At 35.2% G+C, this 24,119-nt stretch overlaps 1 protein-coding gene across 1 annotated transcript; it reads left to right on the forward strand.

Moving 5' to 3' along the window:
- The first annotated feature begins 2,277 nt into the window (after positions 1-2,277).
- On the forward strand, positions 2,278-21,061 carry sccpdha.1 (saccharopine dehydrogenase a, tandem duplicate 1). The gene is made up of 12 exons (XM_056476492.1): positions 2,278-2,572; positions 10,714-10,826; positions 11,490-11,570; positions 12,769-12,898; positions 13,763-13,812; positions 13,944-14,074; positions 15,081-15,198; positions 19,608-19,727; positions 19,824-19,880; positions 19,951-20,062; positions 20,146-20,227; positions 20,457-21,061. The coding sequence occupies exons 1-12, from the start codon at positions 2,374-2,376 to the stop codon at positions 20,545-20,547; spliced, it is 1,284 nt and encodes a 427-aa protein (XP_056332467.1). The 5' UTR covers positions 2,278-2,373; the 3' UTR covers positions 20,548-21,061.
- The last annotated feature ends 3,058 nt before the right edge of the window (positions 21,062-24,119 follow it).

The raw sequence follows: 24,119 nt of genomic DNA on the forward strand, positions 1-24,119 counted from the left end.
AATGAATCTCTGTTATGAACGACTCGTCTGAACCATCGATATCCCTGGGTCTCACTGTGCACAACCACCTTTCTGAATTAAATGGTATATAACATTTGTAATATTCAATAATTGAGGGTGGACTATATGCACATTGAGGCGAAGGCACTGTTATGTTATCAGTATGGGCCCACACGGAATCTGCGTGCGCAGAATTCCACTGATTTTTAGCCCATCAATAATTCTGTTTATTTCTTGAGTAAATGTGTGTAAATCTATATTTATTCAGTTTTTAAATTATTTACAGTAACATTATTGACTAATATGAAAATGTTCATCTGTTTTATGTACAATGCAGTTTGTACAGTAATATTTTCTGTCTTTTATAGTTGATATATTATATGAGAGACTTGCTTTGTTTACCAAATAAAGTGAATCTAATTGGATTTGCATTTTAAACATTAAATAAAAGTTAAAAAGATAATATATTTTTTTATTTACATATTAAGGTTTTAGTTATGATACTCCCAAAATAACTTTTTTTAAAGATTTTTCCAATATTCTCTGCAGAAAGACCAAAAAACGTCCGCTGATTCTGTCTGGCCCTATCAGTCACCCTTATGAGTTACTTCAAAAACTAGCCGTTACTTCACTTAGCCGAAAATGATACAAGTTTCTGGCAAGGCATGGGCCGGTAAGATTCTGACGGTATGATAACCTTGGATAAAAATATTCCGGTTTCACGGTATTGTGGTTACTGTTCTAAAATATATTCTATTTAAATGTCTGGGTAAAAAACAACAAAAATGTACCCTCTGAAAACAATATATTTTATTTTTTGAAAGATGGAAAATATTTTGGAGCAGTGAACATGTCAGGCTAAATACTGAGAATGAATCATTAACTTCTGCTGTCTTCATTTGTTTCAAAAACACAGATTTCTTTACAATTTAAAATGGCATCTTTGGATCTTTTGTGCCGGAGATAGTGTTGTACTGAAAACAAAACAAAACAAAACAGTCAATTAAAAATCTTACACATACCTTAGGTATTACAGAAATTTTTGATGGTTTTAAAACCTTGACTTTTCCAAACCACGCTATACCTTGAAAACGGTTATCGTCCCATGCCCATTTCTGGCATATCCATCTTGTCATATTTCATTTACATGTTTGCTGATTTTATTCAACAAAACTAGCATAAGCCTAGAATTTAGTGTGGTGCATGCACTCTTTTACTGTCTGTGCAGAGATTATTTGTGTTTGTTTTTCCTTGATTTTGACTTTTGTATATGTATATCATGTAATGATTGCTGTATTTCCTAATTGTATGGTTCAGGTCTGTTTAGTTATTGTCTCGGGAGAACATTTTAAAGGTAAATGTAATGAGATGTCTTGGACCTGGTGAATAAATCTTATTGCTGGGACTGAAATGCCTGTACATTTATTTAGATGATGTCTAAAAAATATGTATATATGTATATGTGTGTGTGTGTGTATGTGTGTGTGTATATATATATATATATATATATATATATATATATATATATATATATATATATATATATATATATATATATATATATATATATATATATATATAACCATGATTTTTAATCCATAAAAACTTTTGTTAATCTGACCAATTATCATTTTCTGAAATAACCAAATATTAATATATATATTTTAAAAATATTTAAAATCAAATGTTTTCAGTGCTTTATTTGTCAAAAAATTGCATTTTATGCAAACCCATGCCTAATAAAACCAGTTTAATTGGCCATTTTAATTAAATATACATGATAGATATAATAATATAATTAAATATGAATGTTATATTAGTTATATTTAAATACTCCATTCATGGACTTCAACTTGAAACATTTGTACTGTAGCTACTATTTAAACAGTTGAAAATAGAAATAATAAAATCAATGTGAACACATTACATAACAAAACAAATATACAGTAATGCTGACTCTTCTCATCCCAAAACACCTTGCGCCCACAAACTGTGTAGACCAATCAGAATGGAAGGGCAGGTACATTTTCTAGCTGTATCACATGCGTATAATCGACGCATTTCGTATTCGGCCAATGCAACGTGTTTTCACTCAAAATATAAATACTTTTTTTGTGATTACAACAATTTCTAAACATGGGCATATGTATTAATCAAATCTTTCCACAGGGCATCTATATCTCTTTTTTTGCTTATCAAAACAGAGGCTGCGCATACAGAGCTGCGCACCGATGATCATCTTGAGTGAACATTTGTAAGGCGTTAACGGAAGAATCTCTGCAGTTGTTGAACTGTCAGGTGTTTCTCACGCACGTTCGCAGTCAGTCTGTCTCCTCCAGTCAGTACTTTCTGCAGCTCCACAGCCCTAAAGCCATGACGGCGTTCAGCACCTCACCCGGCAGACCCTACCACATTATCATCTTCGGCGCTTCGGGCTTTACCGGACAGTTCGTGGTGGAGGAAGTGTCCCGCTGCGCGTCCGAGGGTCCCAAGGGGAGTTTGAAGTGGGCCGTCGCGGGCAGGAGCAAAAGCAAACTGGAGAAAGTTATCGAGCAAGCCGCTGCAAATCTCAGTGAGTAAATAAAACAACTGCAATTTGTGTACATTTTAAATAAGTGAGCGAATCTAAAGTCGACTTTGCAGAGTTTATTTGCAGTGAAGTGAATAAAGTGATATATTAACTTACCTAAAATATATGAGTAAGTTAACTAACTTTTATATTATGCAACTTGTTTGTTACTTAATATTAATTTTGTTGTGTTTTATAGAAAATAATGTAAAAAAAAAAGTTTTTAAGACTGAATGTAAAAGAGTTTTACTTTTTTCCAAACACTGTTAGCTTGTACCTCAAAAACAAAACCATGACAACCAGCTGACATTTTATATATATATATATATATATATATATATATATATATATATATATATATATATATATATATATATATATGATGAATACTGTAGTCTATAAACAATTATAGCATAGCATAGTATTTTTAAAGTAATTGTAAAGTAGTAGTAAACTTTTGAATGAGTTTATTTGCATGGTTTTTACAGTCTGTGGTAGTAATATAGTAAAACTACTCATTTGCAGTATAATTAGGAATATAAAGTAATATAGTAGGCTACTTTAAAAATATGACGTTATATACAAGTAACAAAATGTGTGACATGTTTACTGTTTATGTAAAGTAATGTGAAAGTAGTGTATACACGTGTGTGTGTGTGTGTGTGTGTGTGTGTGTGTGTATATATATATATATATATATATATATATATATATATATATATATATATATATATATATATATATATATATATATATATTTATACATACATTTACATATACATACATACATACATACATACATACCTCCCTTCATCAGTTGCAAGGATGCTGAGACTGTCGTCCATGTATTTGTCTCTTCACGCATTGACTACTGTAATGCCCTCTTCATTGGTCTCCCTGCCAGCCTCATCTCCAGATTACAATATATTCAAAACTCTGCGGTTAGAATACTCTCTCATACCAAACGTTCTGCTCATATAACCCCAATCTTGCACAACCTCCATTGGCTCCCAGTTGCATACCGCATAAAATTCAAAATTCTCCTCCTCGCATTTAGATCCTTAAATGACCTAGCTCCCTCTTATCTCTGCAGCATGCTTGTCCCCTACACCTCACTCGCCTATTATGTTCCTCTGGCCTTCTTGCTGTCCCTCAGTAAGGCTGTCTCTTTAATGGACGGCAGATCATTTACTGTTATTGCACCCAAACTCTGGAACTCCCTACCACGCTCACTCCGTTCTGTTTATAATATCTCAGAACTCAAATCTTTACTGAAAACTCACTTATTTTCTGAATACTTCACTTCTGATCTGACAAACTGACCACTTTATTTGATCCACCTGCCCTCTGCTTATTTGTCTCTTAGGTCTTGTTTTGTATTTCCAGTTTGTTATATTTGACTTCTTGTATGTTTGTGTACCTAATGCTGTCTCTACTTATGTCTGCTTGTACTATCTCTTTTTGTTACATTCTTTGTAGTGTCCTTGAGCTCTGGAAAGGTGCTATATTAATAAAATGTATTATTATTAAATAGAAAGAATATGAATTAGTAATATTCTTTATTTTCTAACAACTTTAAAAAAATCTCTCCTCCCTCTCCCTTGATCCTCTGTCTCTTCTTTCCTCTCTCTGTCTCTTCTTTCTTCTCTTTCCCTGGCCTCTCGTCTCTCTTCTTGTTCCTGTCTCTCTCTTTCTCTCCTCTCTTTCCATCAGCTCTCTCCACCGCATCTTCTCCCTTTCCACTGCTTCCATTTCCCTCTCTGCTTCCCTCTCCTCCATCTCGCGTATCAACTCCTCTATATCTTTTCTCTTCATCCCCTACACTCTCACCTGTCTGCCTCACAGAGGATCGTGAGGTTACAACAACAGCAGGCCCCGATGAGGCAATAAGGGTGGGCAGTGTGATGGAGGGTCTGCCCTCTATTGCCTCATCTATTACAGTAACACTTCCATGATGCTGCTGTAACCTCACTATCCTCTGTGCTCACACCTGTCTGTGGACATTTAAGATCCTACAAAAAATGTAAAAGCTAATTAATATGTCAGTTAATTATATTAATTACATTCCTAAATTACTAGAAAATGGAAACACATTAACATGATCGAATCATTAAAAAAATCTTTTTTTAACTTGAGGGGCAGAGATCTTCCCCTCCAACTTCTGGGCTGTCACAAAAGCTCTATCACAGCAAATGCACGGACATTTCTTTAAGCACTTTTAATAAAAATAATAAAAGCAAATTTTAATTAACGTTTACTTACTCAACCTTTGATGGCAGCGTTCCTCTTTCCAGTGAAGTGGGCTTCATTCGCCTCTCTCCACTGGATAAGAAGCCGGGTGTGTTCATCAGTCCCTATAATATCAAAACTGTAATCATTAGGTTTATCGTTATGATCAATCTATTAATGCTGCATTGAAACGTTGAACGTTGAAGCACACTTGCTATTTAGACAACAAAATGCTTAAATATAAACACTAGTTATATAGGAGAAAGTCATTTTAAATTCTATCAAGGTTTGATATAATATTGATACTTTAGAAATCCTATACTTTATAAATCCTATAAAGTCTCTATTCTGCTTAATAAATACTAATGAATATCTTTGTTAAAAAAGCAGTAATAAGCTAATATTAGAATATGGAAATAACGTTAGCATGATCTTTCGTTAGCATATATGCTCGGTAATGGTAACTGATTAAAGAACTTTTTACCACCAACTCCCGAAGCAAGTGCAATTTAACCACAATGAACTACGTTTTTTTCTAAGGTACTTACACTTAAAAACAGCCGCATGTCCGTATTCCGCCATTTTTCGAATGCAACGTCTAGAGCAGTGTTTCCCAACCCTGTTCCTGAAGGCACACCAAGAGTACACATTTTCAACCTCTCCCTAATCAAACACACCTGAATCAACTTATCATAACATCAGAAGAGACTCCAAAACCTGAAGTAAATGGTTCAGAAAAGGGAGACATCCAAAATATGTACTGTTGGTGTGCCTCCAGGAACAGGGTTGGGAAACACTGGTCTAGAGGTTGTCCCCCGTTGACTCATGGGATAGCAAAGTGTCCATCATGTGGATATTACAGAATCTCACCGGAAGTAGTAGGTCATCCGGATACTTCTCGCATACTGTTTTTCGAATTCTATGAATTCGGACATACTACTCAGCTCGCATACTGATTTTAGCGTACTATATAGTATGGAAGTTTGCGATTTCGGACGCAGCCTATGAACAATTATAGCATAGCATAGTATTTTTTTTAAGTGGTAGTAAACTTTTGGATGAGTTTATTTGCGTGTTTTTTACAGTCTGTGGTAGTAATATAGTAAACTGACTCATTTGCAGTATTATTAGGAATATATGTTAGTAATAAAGTAATATAGTAGGCCACTTTAAAAATATAACGTTATATACAAGTAACTAAATGTGTGACATGTTTGCTGTTTATGTAATGTAAAAGTATTTGTTATGTTATTTTTTTAACCAATTCAACCAAATGAAATGTCCATTTACTGTTTTTATCATATCTGTTAAATCATAGTAAATACCATTGTCTAGCATAGTTGTTACCAATAAAAATAACATTAACACGGAGTTTGTTTTTTTCTTTTATTCCCAGATGTAGAAATTAGCTTGTTGTATTAAACCATCATTGTTGTTATTTATAGTTGTTTATAATTGTCTGGTGTATGTGTGGTCAAACTGCAAACATAGAAAAGAAACAAATAAAAATAGTACTAATTAATCAAAGCTGTTTCACTTTGATAGCTGATACATTCCAGCCTATCAACATTCAGTGTAATAATTAAACCATATATTCAGAGCATATAAGCTTCTAGAATGATTACCTAATTCATTAATCTGCAAATAATCCCATTAGGCGTTTAGGCGCTAACTTCATTTAGCGATCTCAAACAGACGATTCAAACTTCACAACAGTGATCCAAAAATGAAGATTAAACTTTCTTACCACACTGGGAACAGGAAAATATAAGTTTTAGATCAGTTTTACAGGTTATCTGCGCAAAACAACATGAGTCACTCGCTGAGCATTGTGTACTTTTTTTTGCTTGTTTAGTATAGAGCTAAAAATATGCCAAAACAATCTGAATTTGAACTGTGTTCATTTGAATTATTTACGATTATAATTTAATAAATCAGAATTTTTATATGCCGTAAAAAAAAAATCTTCTATTCTTCCCTTTTGATGACCCCTGACCTACTTTCTGCTGAACCTGAATTTCTGGTTTTGAATTTTAGGATATTGAACTTGACGTTCTGAGTTTCTTCATCTTGAAAATTTGAAACTGTATTTTTACAAACGAGATCTGCAGTCTAGGAATTCAAAACACAACAAATCAGAAGTTTGAAAATACATATATAAAAATTCAGCCTTGAAAAATTCAGCTTTCTTAAATTTCAGATGTTCAATATTCAAGTTATAAAATTCATATTCAATTTAAGAAATTCAAATGCTAATTAACAAATTCAAATTAATTTTTTTTAACAGCAAATAAAAATTGTGATTTATTGAATTACAGTTGTCAATAATTCAAATTAATACAATTCAAATTCAGATTGTTTTGGCGTAGTATGTTTTTTTTTTTATCCCAGAGTCCAATTCGATCTCCCGCATTGTTTTCTCTTAAAGGGGACAGAACCCAACAATAGTATTTTTGCAATCTAAAGAGTCAAAGATTGAACGTGTATACTAACGTTACTGTATCATATTCAACATCTAAGTTTAGTTATCCTTTTATCTGAAGTACAAGAGGAAACATTGTAAACTGTAGGAGTGGCAAACTTGGCAAAGATGTGAGTGTTGAAGGGTTGCACTGACTGACTTTCTGTCAGGTCTGAAAAATGATAACTTTAACATTTCTTGTCTAGGAACAAAGATATTTTAACCACGACTTAGGATGCAGTAGTGTTTTTGCAGTCCAGTTAATGCTACACAAGGAGAAAAAAGCTGTAGGCTATAAGAATTGTTGACTTTATTGTTGAGTTCATATGAATTTTCTTATCACTTTGCGTTTATTCAAACTAATGACTTTATGACAGGGTTATTATACATAAAAATAAAACAATTTAAAGTAAAGATGAAGTAAAGCTGAAATTGTTATTTTATTTAAATAAAAATATAAATAATATTTGTAAATCATGTACAAAAAGATTTTAATAGATTTACTTTGACAAGGTTAATATTATATCATGGATTTTTAGCATTATGGCAACTAAATAAAATAAAAACACAAAGATGAAAATAAATAAAAGCTAAAAGTAGGAAAATGTAATAAAAAGCACATACAGTTATTTTTTTTAATACAATTACTGAAAAAAAACATTAAAAACTGTAAAAATAAATATATATTTAAATTACACAACCAAAGTTTGGAGATTTTTATTTTTATCTTGTAAGATGTAAAAGATTCAGCTCTTATTGAATCATATTCTGCATCTAAACTTTTTATCATAAGTACAAGAGGAAGCATTGTAAACTGTAGGAGTGGCAAACTTGGCAAAGATCTGAATATGTTAGAAAGGTTGCACTGACTCATCTATACTGGACTGAACTCGACCTTCAGTGCGATCTTCAACTGAACCAAAATCATCCTTAATCTTGGAGTTGATACTTTTGCTGTAACAAATTTGTACATTGCATTGTTTCACTTAGATAATATACTGTAAGCATTGTTATAGACAGTGGGCTCTTGTGTCATGGTGGCCTTCAGGGATGGTTTAATTAATCCTGGACAGCTGATGGAAAAATATATTCCACTGACATTTTCCATGCCTTTAATCATCTAGCTTTGAATGGATCTTTTCAAACAGAACATTCGCTCTGAGTTTATATTTAGTTTTCACTGAGAATTATTGGCAGAGCAGACCAGCCACTGAGTGAGAAATGCAAAATATATTATTTATTTTTCAAACATTTCACAAATAATGTTTAAGAGCAAGGAATTTTTCACAGTATTTCCTATAATATTTTTTTCTACTATTAACTAAGGGCCGTTCATTTTGCAAGCACAAGTATGTTATTTCCAATGGAGGCGCATGGCTTGCACATGCATATTGAAAGTGACACTTTCCAGGTCCACCCAGTTGAAAGAATACAATGACCAATACCAAGGTGTGAGTTACATGACAAGAACTGACCGATCAGCTTCATTCTTTGTATGGAATATATACATTTCTACTCCAAAGGGAAAAATATGAAATATGAAGATACTAAACAATTTTGTAATATAGTTGATCAAAAGTGCTTTTCAGACAGAGGTTCAGCAGCCTTTGACTATTTGTTCTTTAAAATGGAAATACTTAGCTTAGATTTACATTAGACAAATACATTTTTATTATTTAATTATATGCAATATTTTATTTTTATTTATTTATTCATTTATTTTCTTTGTGAAATTATTAATTATGTTTAAAAGCCAAAAACCTTTTTTTTCACTTATTTTTAAGTCCAAAGAGAAATGGACTATTGTTTGTTTGTAATATTATTTTGTGCTTTGTTCATTGGTTACTAAGCAGCATTAAATAACACTTTAAAATTTAAGGATTTTTCATGTGATTTTTTTTTTATTTTATTTTATTTTATTTTATTTTTTATTTTTTTCTAAACTAGTAGTGTTTTGAAATTAATGAAGGCATAATAATCCTGATATCGGTAAAACCGGGATTATTTCTCAGACTATAATCGTACTACCAAAATCTATAATCGTTGCATACCTAGTAATAATGATATCATAATTCAATAAAAATAAACAACAAAAATGTTTTTGAATAGTTTTATTTATCTTATTTTTTATAAAATAAATATAATTCAGAAATATCAAGCAAACAAGAGTCTTATTTTACACTGCAGATCAAAACATTTGTCCATCTTGGTTGGAAAATTGTGATTTTTTATTTTTTTAATTTTTTTTTTTATTTTTTTTAACAAATCAAGTGATCAATCCACGATTTTACAGTTGCATTTGTTTGCCAAAAAGGAATCGGCCATTTTGAATGAATCATTTGCACGAATGAGTCAGTGAATAGCTCATAAGAAAAGTAACAACAATTATTGTCGTTTGTATATGTCCATCACAGGCTTAAACCAGTCAAAGCACCAGAATAAAAACATAAAATATTGTTTATTTGGCATTATCAGAAACAAATTCCACAATTTTCAAGTGACGTTTAACAAGAAAAAGATTTTTCACAGTATTTCCTTTAATATTTTTTCTTCTTGAGAAAGTTGTATTTTTTGTTTGGCTAGAATATTTTTTTTCCAGTTGGTTACTGTTGGCCATAACTACCTAATTAAATAGTTAACCAAATTAATTGTACTTTAAGCAGAACATCTTGCAAAATAATTAGTAAAATATTATATACGTCATTAGAAATTATTCATTAAATCATTTTCTTTTTGGCTTAGTCCCTTTAATAATCTAGGGTCACCACAGCGGAATGAACCACCAACTTATCCAGCATATGTTTTATGCAGCGGATGCCTCTCCAGCTGCAACCCATCACTGGGAAACACCCATACACTCTCATTTACACACATACACTATGGGCAAACCGGAGCACTATGAGGAAACCCACGCGAACACGGGAAGAACATGTAAACTCCACACAGAAATGCCGACTGACCCAGCCAGGGCTCGAACCAGCGACCTGCTGTGAGGCAACAGTGCTACCCACTGCGCCACCCCTCCGCCTTATTAGAAATTAGTTATTAAAAATATTATGCTTAAAAATGTGTTGGAAAAAATCTGTTGAACAACACTTTGAAAATATTTGAAAACTAATTCAAATTTCACTGAAGGGTCAATTATATTTATTTATTTATGTATTTATGTATTTATGTATTTATGTATTTATTTATTTATTTATTTATTTATTTATTTATTTATTTATTTTATTTATTCCCACACCCATCCTCTAATACTATTTAGGATTCCTTACTGTATAAGATCCTTTACCTTTGTGTATTGAACTGAATTATTGATGATAATTATTTTTTCAGTGCATTCATCATAGCCATGACCATTGGGACCTTGAACACAACCCAGTATTGTTTGCATAATTACACTGAATGTGCAGTATATTCTTATCAGTGTGATGTCTGAAATGTTTGTCCTCAGGTAAGCCAGAGCTGAAGACTGAGGTGGATATTATAGTTGCAGATGTCAGTGATCAGGAGTCACTGGCTGCCATGTGCAAACAGGCTGTCATTGTGCTCAGCTGTGTTGGGCCTGTAAGTACCATCATCAATCACTTACTAGTGTATGTGTGTGTGTGTGTGGGGGGGGGGGGGGGCAGCTTTTTTATATAGTTGATTTGTCATAAAGCATCAGGCTAATGATACATTTATTTATTGTAATATAGCACCATGATGTTTGCAAAGCTTGCTACATCAGGCTGATAAGTGTGTGTGATTATGTGTGGTGGTGCAATTCTGCTCTCCTAAAACAAGATAATGAAGTTTGTACTTTGAGCCTTATGCATGACGTTGTTTTTAAGATCACCTTCAGTTTTGAAAAAATAAATATATTTTTATATCGTATATTGTTTATTCAGGTTTTTTTACACAATGTTGTACATATTGTGTAATAATATGTACACTGTTATTCAGAAGTTTGGTGTCCGTAAGTCTGTAGTAAGTCATGCTTACCAAAGCTGCACTTCTTTAATGAAACATACAGAAAAATATAAATATATTTAAAAACATCTTTATTATTTAGAAAATATTTTTCTCAGCTATAATTTATTTTGACATGTTACTTAATTCCTTTTGTTGTGAATTTTCAGCATCATTACTTCAATCTTCAGAGTCACATAATCCTTCAGAAATCAGCCTTATATGGAAAAAGTTGTTATTATTAAATTTGTTTCCTGAGATTTATTTTTATTTTTACAGTATAGATTTTTCGGTGAACCTGTTGTGAAGTCTTGTGTGGAGAATGGAGCTCATTGCCTTGATATCTCTGGAGAACCACAGGTAATTTTCCTGTTCTTACTTCAGGGTTTATTCTGTCCTAGAAAAGTCATGGAATATTGACAAGGAATTTTTTCAGGCATGGAAAAGTTTTGGAAAAACAAATAAACCTAAAATATTTTGGAAAATTTGTTTAACAAATATCTGTGTACTTGAATATATTTGAGATGATAATATTGGGTAAATTTTAAATACAATTGCGCTGGCTGTCTCTTTACAACTCGCAGTTTTAGCTTCGCCTCTTTTTCACTTGCTTTCACCGTAATTACAGAAACATTTTAAATGTGTCAAGTCCAGAAATAATCTCTTATAATTACAGAGGTAAGATACTGTGGGCACCAAAAAGGTTCATTTATAATACAATAATATCATTTATAACACAAGCCAACATTTCTAAAATATTTTCACGGACAGCAAGATACTTTCTAAAAGATGTCAAACTAAATAGAAACTACTCAGATTGTCACATATTTGTTGTAATAAATATGCTGTAATAAATTTTCACATACATTTTGTTTCTTGTTTACCACATGTACATAGACATTACATAAAACATAGGTCATGAATAATTACCTCAAAGTTTTGGAAAAGTCCTGAAATTTTAATAGTAAAAATGTGTATGAACCCTGCTATTTTATTTATTTATGTATTTATTTATTTAACATAAAATATAATCATACATTTGCTACTCATTTATTTCAATAATGTAGTGTATGTATGCCTGAGAGAAACATGACAAGCATGAAATATACGATTTTTTTTTTTTTTTTTTTTTTTTTTCAGGTGCAGCAATATTCTTTGTATAAATGTGGCAAATTTTTTTTTACTGTTCATTTTTATTTATTTGGCAGGGACAGTGTACAGTAATCAATTGTAAATAATAATTGTAAGTTAAAAAATATATCACTCAAGCTCGAGCACCGTCTTTATAAATATTAGCAGCATGTAATCGTTCGATAAGCACAAATTTAACTATTTGTCAAGGACTCAATGACGCATTCACAAACACTTCCTTAATTTCTAAATGAACCAGTTATTTTGAACTACTCATTTTAATGGCTGTTTCAATGCAATAACTGACACATACTAGTTGTTTTAGGGTCATATTTATTTGTCTACACGCAATAAAATATCTCAATTGGCAATGTGTATCATAAAAATGGCCTCTGTTTTGCTGACTGGAACATCATATTGGTTTTAGTTTCTGGAGGGGATGCAGCTAAACTACCATGACCAGGCTGCTGAAAAGGGGGTCTACATTGTGGGAAGCTGTGGTTTCGACTCCATTCCTGCAGACATGGGTATCATTTACACCCGCGACCAGTTTAAAGGTATTTTTGGCAAATATATTATTCATTCATTCATTCATTTTTTTTCCGGCTTGCTCCCTTTATTAATCTTGTGTCGCCACAACGGAATTAACCGGCAACTTATCCAGCACATGTTTTACGCAGCGGTTGCCCTTCCAGCTGCAACCCATCACTGGGAAACACTTATACACTCTCATTCATACACATACACTACGGACAATTTTAGCTTACCCAATTAACCTGTATTTCTTTTGACTTGTGGGGGAAACTGGAGCACCCGGAGGAAACCCACGCAAACCAGGGAGAACATGCAAACTCCACACAGACATACCAACTGGCCCAGCCGAGGCTCAAACCAGCGACCTTTTTTTCTGTGAGGCGACAGCATTACCTACTGCGCCACCGCGTAGCCCATATATATATTATATTATATTATATTATATTATATTATATTATATTATATTATATTATTTTTAATCAGTAGCAAACGACACTGGTGGTCAAATGTTTGGATCAATTAAGGGTTATTTTGCTTTTTAAAAAGTTCTCTTGATATCTCCAAGGCAGAATTTATTTGCTAAAAATACAGTTTAAACCATAATATTGTGATCTATTAAAACAATATTTGTAAATGTAACTTCTTTCTGTGATAGTACCTCAGTCTTCAGTGTCACATGATCCTTCAGAAATTGTTCTGATTTGGTGCTCAGAAGTGTTCAATGTTTAGTTATTAAACAATCAGTGTGGTGGAAAAGAGTTTTTGCTGATTTTTTATGATTACATGAGCAACAGAAGACTCATCAAAAGCATTTATTATAGATATATTAATCTGACGTCTAAATAACATGTTTAAAATAATATGAATGCTGTTTATTTTATTTCCAGGGACACTGACAGCAGTTGACAGCTTTCTGACTCTAGGCTCAGGCCCAGAGGTTGGTGTTTTCATGTTTTAAACCTAAAATTAAATCCACAAGAATTAAAGATCTGAACACTTGAAAATCAGTGTTTTTTTTTAAAAGCCTTTAAGAGTAAATCTCAGCTGATCCACATCATGTGTCCACAGGGAGGCTGCCTTAATGATGGTACCTGGCAGTCTGCCATCTATGGTTTAGCCGACAAGGGCAAGTTGAAAAGCCTCAGGAAGAAGTTTGGTCACAAGCCTCTTCCTGTGGTCGGGCCAAAAATCAAACGGAGGTATGTAAAGCAACAGCAAACAGACTTTGTATCATATGTACAGTACAGGGTTTTGCACCAAAGTTGCAGCTTTTCATAACATTTTTAGCCTCTCTTTACCCAATTCAATTAAAGGTCCCGTGAAGTGCTTTGAAAATGTGCATTTTTGTTTGATGTATGGTGTATTTTCAACTGAAACACCAAGACAAGGCGGGACAAAGAGTAGCTCCTCCTCTTTTTAAAAAGCAACCAGTAGTGTTTCATTTTTGTCACAGCTCAGCCAATGAGAGTGCATCAAGTTAAAAGGACAGAGATGCTTCTTTTATGTATTCACAAAAGCCTGGAATGAAATCCCACATCTAAAAACAATACCAACACTCAGACTTTTTAAAAAATCCCATGCTCATCATCTGATGGTCAACTATCGCTGTAGCCACTGAGATAGTAGCCTGTCTCTCTTCATGCTGTATGTTTGGTGATTATTTGTATTGTTCTCATGTGTTGATGGATGAGATGTTAAGTGTGTCTGTATGTTTCTATGTTCTGCAGGGCAGGAATTTGCAGAAAAAAACAGCACTTATGCTGATTATCTTTTAATCTTTTCCTGTTTAAAAATTAAAATAAATAAATAAAGCATTTGCTTAAAAGTTCTATGTGTATTATAGACATAAATGGTGGAGACGCTGACCTACAGACTGTTGTACATTCAGTTTTATTTTAAAAGAAATTTTACTGTATAGTGAGAAGTTTTGACACATTTAAAACGTGGCTAAGAAAAACTCATGAATTTTTTTTCAACAGAGCAAGTAAAAATCTTTTCTGCTGGCCCTACCAGGCCATTAGAAAAAAATCCTTAGTGCTTATCCCTGTATAAGTCTGAAGTTTCATTCATAATGGTCTTAAAAAGGTCTTAAATTTGACTAGGTGAAACCTGCAGGAACCCTGGTATATGTATACATTTTAAATGGATGTGTAGATGATCTAAAGGCAAGGATTAATGTACAAAACTCGAATTCTCTCTCTCCAGGGGTTTGCTGTTTTACAGTAATGAGGTACAGCAGTATGCAATTCCCTTCATTGGCACAGATCCATCAGTGGTGAAAAGGACCCAGCGTTACCTGCATGAAGAACTCAATGACACTCCGGTGAGTCATAAAACTATTACAAATTGCTGTTGTTAACTGAAATAAAGTTGGTATTACTACTACTGATAATGAAGTTGCACTAGTTATCTGTGTTTCACACATAATTCCCATTCAAAATTATTTTATAGGGATCAAACAGACAGTATGAACATAAAAGTTGAACTCAACACTGAACCCGTTAAACTGGATTGAAACTAAACTAGTTAAACAAGTAAACGCATGAGGTTTGAGGAAAAAAATTAAGAAGCGTTCACAGCAACTACATTAAAGCAGCAATTGATAAAGGTATAGTGTACTTAAAAAGGAAAATTTATTAAAACGATATTTAAAAAAAAAAAGATATTTTGAAGAATGTTGAAAAATGGTTGCCATTGTCTTCCATAGTTTAACAGGTTTGTTGACTGTGGATAAATAAATTTTCATTTTTGCAGGTATTGTCACTTTAAAGAAACAGAGATGTCTCTTTAAATCACTCAAGGATGAAAATGACCCTATACTTTACTCATCCTCAAGGCATCCTCGGTGTATATGACTTTGTTTTTTAGATTAGATTAGATTAGATTAGATTCAACTTTATTGTCATTACACATGTACAAGTACAAGGCAACGAAATGCAGTTTAGGTCTAACCAGCAGTACAATAGCAGCAAGTGCAGGATACAGGTATAAGTTAGAAAGTGCAGTTATAGAAAAACTATGGTGATATTTACAGATGGATGTACTATCAACAATATATACAGGTTGTATTAGCTATGAACAGATTTACAATAAATGAATATATGTACAGGATGTGTGGCAGATAGATAAACAATTACAAATGTTCATGTGCAGTGGGTGTGTACAGTTCAGATAAGTGAATCAGTGCAATGTAGTGAAATGAATATGTGCAAACTTTAAATGTGCAAATGGTAAATAGTGCAGTGATTGTGAGGAGTATAAGTTAGAGGAGTGTGGGGGGTGTATTGGGGGGCAAAAGAGTCAGTGAGGGGCAGAGTTCAAAAGGGAGACAGCTCTGGGGAAAAAGCTGTTCCTCAGTCTGGTGGTTTTTGTCCGGGGGAGCCTGAAGCGCCTGCCGGAAGGCAGGAGAGAAAACAGTCTGTGAGCAGGGTGAGAGGTGTCCTTAAGAATACTGTTTGCTCGGCGCAGACAGTGTTTCTTCTGGATGTCCTCTATGGCTGGCAGTGTAGTCCCTGTGATGCGTTGGGCAGTTTTCACCACCCGCTGCAGTGCCTTACGCTCAGCAACAGAGCAGCTTCCATACCAGACTGTGACGCAGTTGGTCAGGATGCTTTCTATTGTGCAGCGGTAGAAGTTCACCAAGACAGCTGATGAAAGCTGGTTTTTCTTTAGTTGCCTCAAGAAGAATAGGCGCTGGTGAGCCTTCTTGACCAGGCTGGAGGTGTTGGTGGTCCAGGAAAGGTCCTTAGAGATGTGGGTCCCCAGGAACTTGAAGGATGAGACAGGCTCAACGGCCATCCCATTAATGTGGATGGGATCATGTAAGCCTGTTCGTCCCTTCCTGAAGTCCACAATGAGCTCCTTGGTCTTGCTGGTGTTAAGGAGCAGATTATTGTCGGTGCACCAGGTGGCCAGATGCTGTATCTCCTCCCTGTAGGCAGTCTCATCATTATTGCTGATTAGACCAATCACTGTGGTGTCATCTGCAAATTTGATGATGGTGTTGGATCTGTTCACAGGCCTACAGTCGATGGTAAAAAGGGAGTAGAGGAAGGGGCTCAGCACGCAGCCCTGTGGTACACCAGTGTTGAGTGTGACTGTGGTTGAGCAGATGTGGCCTGATCTAACATTCTGAGGTCTGTTAGTCAGAAAGTCCATAACCCAGTTGCAGAGAGACGCGTTGATATCCAGGTCTCTGAGTTTGATCAGTAACTTAGAGGGTATGACAGTGTTGAATGCTGAGCTGAAGTCAACAAACAGCATTCGTGCATAAGTGTTTTTATTGCCCAGGTGAGTGAGTACAGAGTGCAGCGCTATGGAAACGGCATCTTCTGTGCTCCTGTTGCTACGGTAGGCCAACTGATGTGGGTCCAGTGTGGATGGCAGAGAGTCTTTCAGATGTGCCAGGACCAACCACTCGAAGCACTTTATGATGATGGGTGTGAGTGCTACAGGGCGGTAGTCATTCAGGCATGTTGGGCTGGAGTGTTTGGGCACTGGCACAATAGAGGTGGTTTTAAAGCATGTTGGCACAGTTGCTAGGTTAAGCGACAGGTTGAAAATATTTGTGAATACCCCAGCGAGCTGTTCTGCACATGCTTTGAGGACGCGCCCAGGGATACCGTCTGGTCCAGCAGCCTTACGCACATTGATCCGACTCAGTGCAGTGTAGACTTCTGAGGAGGTGAGTGTGATGGGTGAGTGGTCGGTTGAGGAAGTGTTCCTGGTGTAGGGTTCTGTATTGTCTCTTTCAAAGCGGGCATAAAACTCATTTAGCTCGTTCAGGAAGGAGACATTGGTGGCTGTGGGGGTGGACTGGCTGGGTTTGTAGTTGCTGATAGCCTGGATGCCCTGCCACATGCGCCGAGGATCAGAGTTGGAAAAGTGCTCCTCTAGCTTTAGCTTGTAGCAGTGCTTGGCCTTTTTGATGCCCCTCTTCAGATTAGCCCTGGAAGTGCTGTAGGCCTGTGCATCCCCTGATCTGAATGCAGTGTTGCGTGCCTTCAGCAGGAGGCGCACCTCCTTGTTCATCCATGGCTTTTGATTTGGGTATGTGGTGATCTGTTTCTGGGTTGTAACGCTGTCTATGGTGGTGTTGATATATTCCAGAACAGAGGAAGTGTAACTGTCAATGTCTGTGTGAGAGCCACATGTGGCCTGGGAAGCAAACATACTCCAGTCTGTGTGTTCAAACCTGTCCTGGAGTGTGGAGTCCACCCCCGCTGGCCACACTTTGATGGTCCTTACTGATGGCTTCACACGGTTAATGAGGGGTGAGTACTTGGGGGTCAGGAACAAAGAAAGATGAACACAGAGTAGATTTAAATTTTATCCAGACTCTTCCATGCTGTATAATGGTGTTGGGAAGTTGCTTTTTTTGAAGCTTTCAAAAGTGCATAAATCATTCATAAAACTAACCCATACGCCTCCAGGGTGTTAACACATGTTTAATGAAGCAAAATATTTCTACTTTTTAAATGATAAACTCAAATCACTGACAAATACATGTTCGAGATAACTCCTTAGCTGATCTCTGACTCCATGTATGACTGAAGACTTCAAGGTCCAGTGAAATTAAAATGACGTTTTTTTTTTAGTCTTAGTATCAGTATGTTAGGATATCTGTAAGCTAGTGTGGTACAAAACAATGACGAAATTGGCATTTAGAATATATAAAACTGATACAAACATGTAAAGCTTGTAGTTTGTCACTTCTGCCTAAATAGATCAAAGTTGTTGTTGTTTGTTATGTCACCTCATGCTTCAGTTTCTCATCAAATCTTGACCAATCAAGTGCTCTTTAGTATCTGACATGCCCCGCCCCCTTCAAGACACTTCTCCTTTGCTTTTCATTTGATGCGCTTGAGCTCAACCACTCTCACTGGCAGAGCTGTGATGAAACAAAACGCTATTGGCTGATTTGTTTGAAGGGGAGGGGCTACTCTGTGTCCCATCATCTCTACGTTTTTTTTTTAAAATTGAGATTACGGCAAACATCAAATAAAAAATGCACATCACGGGACCTTCAGGATGCATTCGTGGTGGAAGAGAAAGAGTAATAAATATTATAACATTTATATTTACTGTATGCAGTAACACCCAGGCAACAAGTTTTCTTATTCGTTGTTGTCTTCTGTGGTAAACAAACATGCCTCATATGTAGTCAACGATCAGCCAAGAAGTTGTCTAATATGCACAGAAGTAGCCTCTTGAAGTTTATAATTTAACATTTTGAAATATTTTTGTTGCAAAACACGTTGATCCGCTTTATAAGGGTTGTGTTAAAGGTTAGTTTTACAGCGGATGGTTGAGTTTTAACACTTAACACAGTTCTACAATATGAAAGGGACAGGATCAAATTTAAGTCCTACGCAAAATTTAAAAAATGAATTTTGCAAATATATTGCAAACATTTTATATGGGCTGAATTTCAACAAATTAAATTGAGTAATGTTCAACTTAATTAGTTTGTTTAAATTCAGCAAATAAATAAATTGCAACCAGTTACCCTAAAAAATGCAGTGAATCCAATTTTGTCAGTGTATATGCTGAGGATGCCTTGAGGATGATTAAATTATAGGGTAATTTTCACATTTGGGTGAACTATTCCTTTAAGACTTAGTCAGTAATCTTTTCTAAATGTGGCATCTACTTTAATTGAACACTATGATTAAGATTACTGCAATATTAACTTGATTGCCATACATATTGTTTTTTATTTTATGTGTGCAGGTTCAGTACGGGGCATACGCTGGTATTGGTGGGATTTCCAACGTTTTTAAATTTCTCATCGTTGGATTTATGTTCTGGTTGCTTGTGTTGTGCAGTTGTGGAAGAAAACTCCTCATTAAGGTAAAACATATGGATGTGTGGAATCAACATTACTGCATTTGTTTTGAAGTCAATGTTGTTTGGGGATCTTATTCACATTTATACTTCAACCCACAGTATCCAGGGTTCTTCTCATTCGGCCTCTTCTCCACGGAGGGTCCTACTAAAAAACAGGTCAGATTATCTGTCGTATTATCTTGCAAGATCACAATTCCTTCATTTAAATGTGATATGCGCACTGCAGATCGAGGACGCTTCTTTCCACATAATCTTTTTTGGAGACGGTTACAACGAAGGCCATGACCCCAGCAAGGGCAAACCCAATGGCAAGATCCGTACTGAGGTTAAAGGACCAGGTACTGTATTAGTTCATATTAGTAAAGATGAAAAGCGGATTCAATTCTTAATTCTAATATTTATTATGGGTGTTGTTTTCTAGAGGCAGGATATGTCACCACACCAATCGCTATGGTTCAAGCAGCCATTACTATGTTGAATGAACCAGATTCCCTTCCACAAACGTGAGTTCTGCCAATTTAATTACTTTCTAATGTTAACACACCTGAATTTGGATTTTAATAATGAATCAGTGACTGTTGAACTATGATTAATAAATGCTGTACGAGTATCGTTCATTCTTAGTTCATGTTAGTAAATACATGAACAAATGAAACCTTATAGTAAAGTGTGACCGCATAACCTGACACAGATTCAAATCCTGAATGCATGTTATTGGTTGCTTCTCCACAGTGGCGGTGTGTACACTCCAGGAGCAACATTCGTCAAGACCACCCTCATCAAACGCCTCCACAAACACGGCATTGAGTTCTCTGTCATTTAAGTTTGAGATTAAACGCACAACCAGCTTGGCTTCTGAAGCATCTAATCGTTTGCTTGATTGAACGCAGAGAAATCTTGTTGCTATATGGAGCTTCCTATACAGTGTTGCTGTTTCCAGTTTAGTGTGCTGGCCTGCGCACACTGCGATGGTTTATTAGCATGCACTTTGTTCTGATTGCTGAGAATTTTGCACAGAGTGTGACACAAATCCTTCCCTTTGATCAGCTGATTCTGTTTGTAAATTTGATATGAATTGTGTTGTTTTTATCACTAATAGAAATGCTAGCTCTCGCAGATGACAGACATCTCTAAACAGATATTACAAGCACACCCAAAGGTTGAAAGAAAATGGTTTAAGCAGCACTGCTTTTAATCCTATTGCAGAACTGCAGTATTACAAGAAACGAGAAGAAATAAAAATGTCTTAGAGACCAATGAACCGGTGAACTGTCTGAAAGATTGCAGAATACTGTGCTTGTTTGTTTGTAACAAAATAAAGAACATATCAAACCGTATTTCAGGATGTAAGTTAAGAGCTGTGTGTTTCTAAGGCTACGTTCACACTGCAAGGCTTAGTGCTCAAATCTGATTTTTTTTTTCCAGATCTGATGCTTTTGCATAGCTGTTCACCATGTTTATTTATTACATGAATAAATGACGCACACATCTAATAAATGACGCAAGTCAGTTATTAGATGAAGAAAAGATTGACGCAGCTTCTCCTACTGCAGCAAATTCCATTGCAAATTTACTGCGTATCAATTTACTGACAGTCAATCAGGAAGTGACGATCAAAGAGTGATTTTGTTCGCTTTGACTCGTTGGATGGAAACGCAGCTTTATTCGCACGTCTTTTATGCGATATTCCAGTTTTGCGCATAAAGTTCATTCGCATTTTTTGATGTAAACATAGCTAGTGTGTGAATAAGCACGCTGTCAGATTATGCTTAATATGATTTTTGCTCTTTACAGACAACCATGGTGTATTTCATGAGTTGTAAAGGATTGTTCTGCTACTACAAATGTGTATTTCGGCATTTGAAACCTTAAATAAGTCACCTGTGATTAAAAACATTGATCATTTGTGATTTGTGACAACAGCAGTCTTTCTGACCACTGGTGTAGTGAACTCATCAAGGGTTAATAATGAGCAGCGGCAGACTGAACTGTGAAGGCAGAGATGATTTATCTCCGTTTGCAGACTTATTTTCTTTTACTTCGTCATAAACAACAGGCACGTGCAGAAGTAGGGGGAGTAGGATGGGGTTGGGTGCTTGAGCACTTGCGCTTTATTTCTCTCGGAGAGAAAGTGCCCCCTTCTTTGTGTACGGATCCCCTATCTACTACACCTCCCGACACTCTTTCAGCTTTAATTACGATCAATTTATGACCCAATTATTTACAATCACCAGTTTTGCCTTCAATTTTTTCTTCAAAATGAGCGATCATTAAAAAGATCAGATTGCAGATACCAGATTCGCGCCACATTTGCCTGCAGTCTGAACGTAGCCTAATAGTACTGAAGAAATGTATTTTGTATTGTTCATATTTTATAGAGTTATATATAACGAAATCTCAGCTTTCAAAATCCTGCCGGTTTAATGTCGAAATTCAAAGAAAACCGTTTTGGCGCCTTTTATGTTAATTACAGCTTCAGTTCACATGACTAATGAACCAGATGCGAACAAACGGATCGTCACAAGCCGTTGATTTATGTTTATCGTGCGAATTAAACAGGAATGAACAACAGAAGGTATGTATTTATATCATTAAATTAATCGTCCAATAAGTGGCTTGTTGTCACCTGACCTTTACGTTAGCTTAGCTATTTTTCAAGTTATGTTTGATGAAATCTGCCATGGCTAAAGGGCAGTGGTGGGCAAACTTTTAGACCCGAGGGCCACATCAAGTTTTGCAAGCCAAGTGACGGGCCACATGTCAAATCCTTCAAAAAACAACAACTTTTACTTATAGTGGCAGTATGCATAGAACATGTAATATCGGAGAGAAACATGTCACATTAACACAAAACAGATTTTTTAAAAATCAAATTCGAATGAATTTGCACTGCTATTTATATTTACTTAATCATCATAAAACAATAAAATAATCCCTTAAGATATAATAATGTAATTTTTACAGTGGAGAATAGAAAAGATATTGTCTGCTAGAAAAAATCTCATATTAACACATTAAAAATAATTCTTAAAGTTTACTACTCAGTCAAATTTACAATAATCTGATTTGCTCTGCTTTTAGAATATACAGATCAATCATCATTAGAACTTGATAAAACCACAAATCTTTCATAAAAGAACTTTTTAAAGTGGACGTATGCAGGGAAAATATATTCTATGACAAAAATTACAATTAACCAGCAATTATTATATAATTTGAGTCAAATTCACAACAATCTCATTTGAGCTTGTATTAATATGCTCATATCAACCATTATAAAACTATGAGATAAAACGAAAGAGTCTTAGCCTTTGTTATTCCAAGTCATGTTATTATGAGTGTGTTAATGTGAACAATGAGCCTTAAAATAAAGTTATATTAATATCAACAGCAACACTCTGCAAAATACCCAGCTGATTCAGTCATTGCCTAACAACATTAAAAAGTGCACCTCGCGTTTTTAGAACATAAATGCCCGTTTGGCCCCTTAGGTTGTAGTCTTTAAAAACAGCAATAATTTCTTGGGATATTAGACCTACCGTTTTCTGTCATTTTCAGTCTTTAACAGTCGAGAGTGTTCTAATTCTACTGGTTGCACTAACTGTATCGCGTGCAATACTGCCATCAAATGGCGTTCACTTGTATTGCATCATTAATTTACTAATTCTGAAACCAAACCGTTACTCAGCAGCAGCATTTTAAAAACTCCCTCGCGGGCCGAATGAAAGTGTTCAGCGGGCCGCATATGGCCCGCGGGTCGTAGTTTGCCCACCTCTGCAATTCACCTTATTCTCCGAGTTCACGAGTGGGCGCAGCCATTTGAATAATTTTGGCTCGAGACTTCAGGTCTCATTCACTTGCATTCATTTTTTTGATGTTAAGAACAGCTCGTTTTGCTGCTTGATGTTGCAAACTGATATTTTCTTATTATATTATTCTACTTTGTCGGTATTGTTTTGCAAACACTTGTTTGTAGAGTAAGTAGTGTGACCGTTTTTTGCCGTTTATTATTCCTAGTCATTTCTCCCATAGACAGCTGAATCGGAAGTTCTTAAACAATCGCAAAAATGAGCACACTTCTGCATTGATGAATAAGGTCAATAGGGGAATTACCAACCTAGGTCACATGGGTTCAACCTTGCATAGCTGTTGCAAAAATAGACCGGTTGCAATAGCAAACATGTCGTGTTGTGCGGTAGGATGCCAAAATCCAAAGTCCAAAAATAAAAAAACTTAAATTTTACCGTACACCACACTGCTTTTAATGCCAACCGAAAACGTCTTTGGCTAACAGCCATCAGAAGAGCTGAATGGAGTGAGGACCTAATTAAAAATGCTTGACTCTGCAGTTTTCATTTTATATCAGGTAAGTTCACGCTATGCTGAATCACACAC

Source organism: Danio aesculapii, chromosome 17 (genome assembly GCF_903798145.1).
Source record: "Danio aesculapii chromosome 17, fDanAes4.1, whole genome shotgun sequence".
NCBI classification, from domain to species: Eukaryota; Metazoa; Chordata; class Actinopteri; order Cypriniformes; family Danionidae; genus Danio; species Danio aesculapii.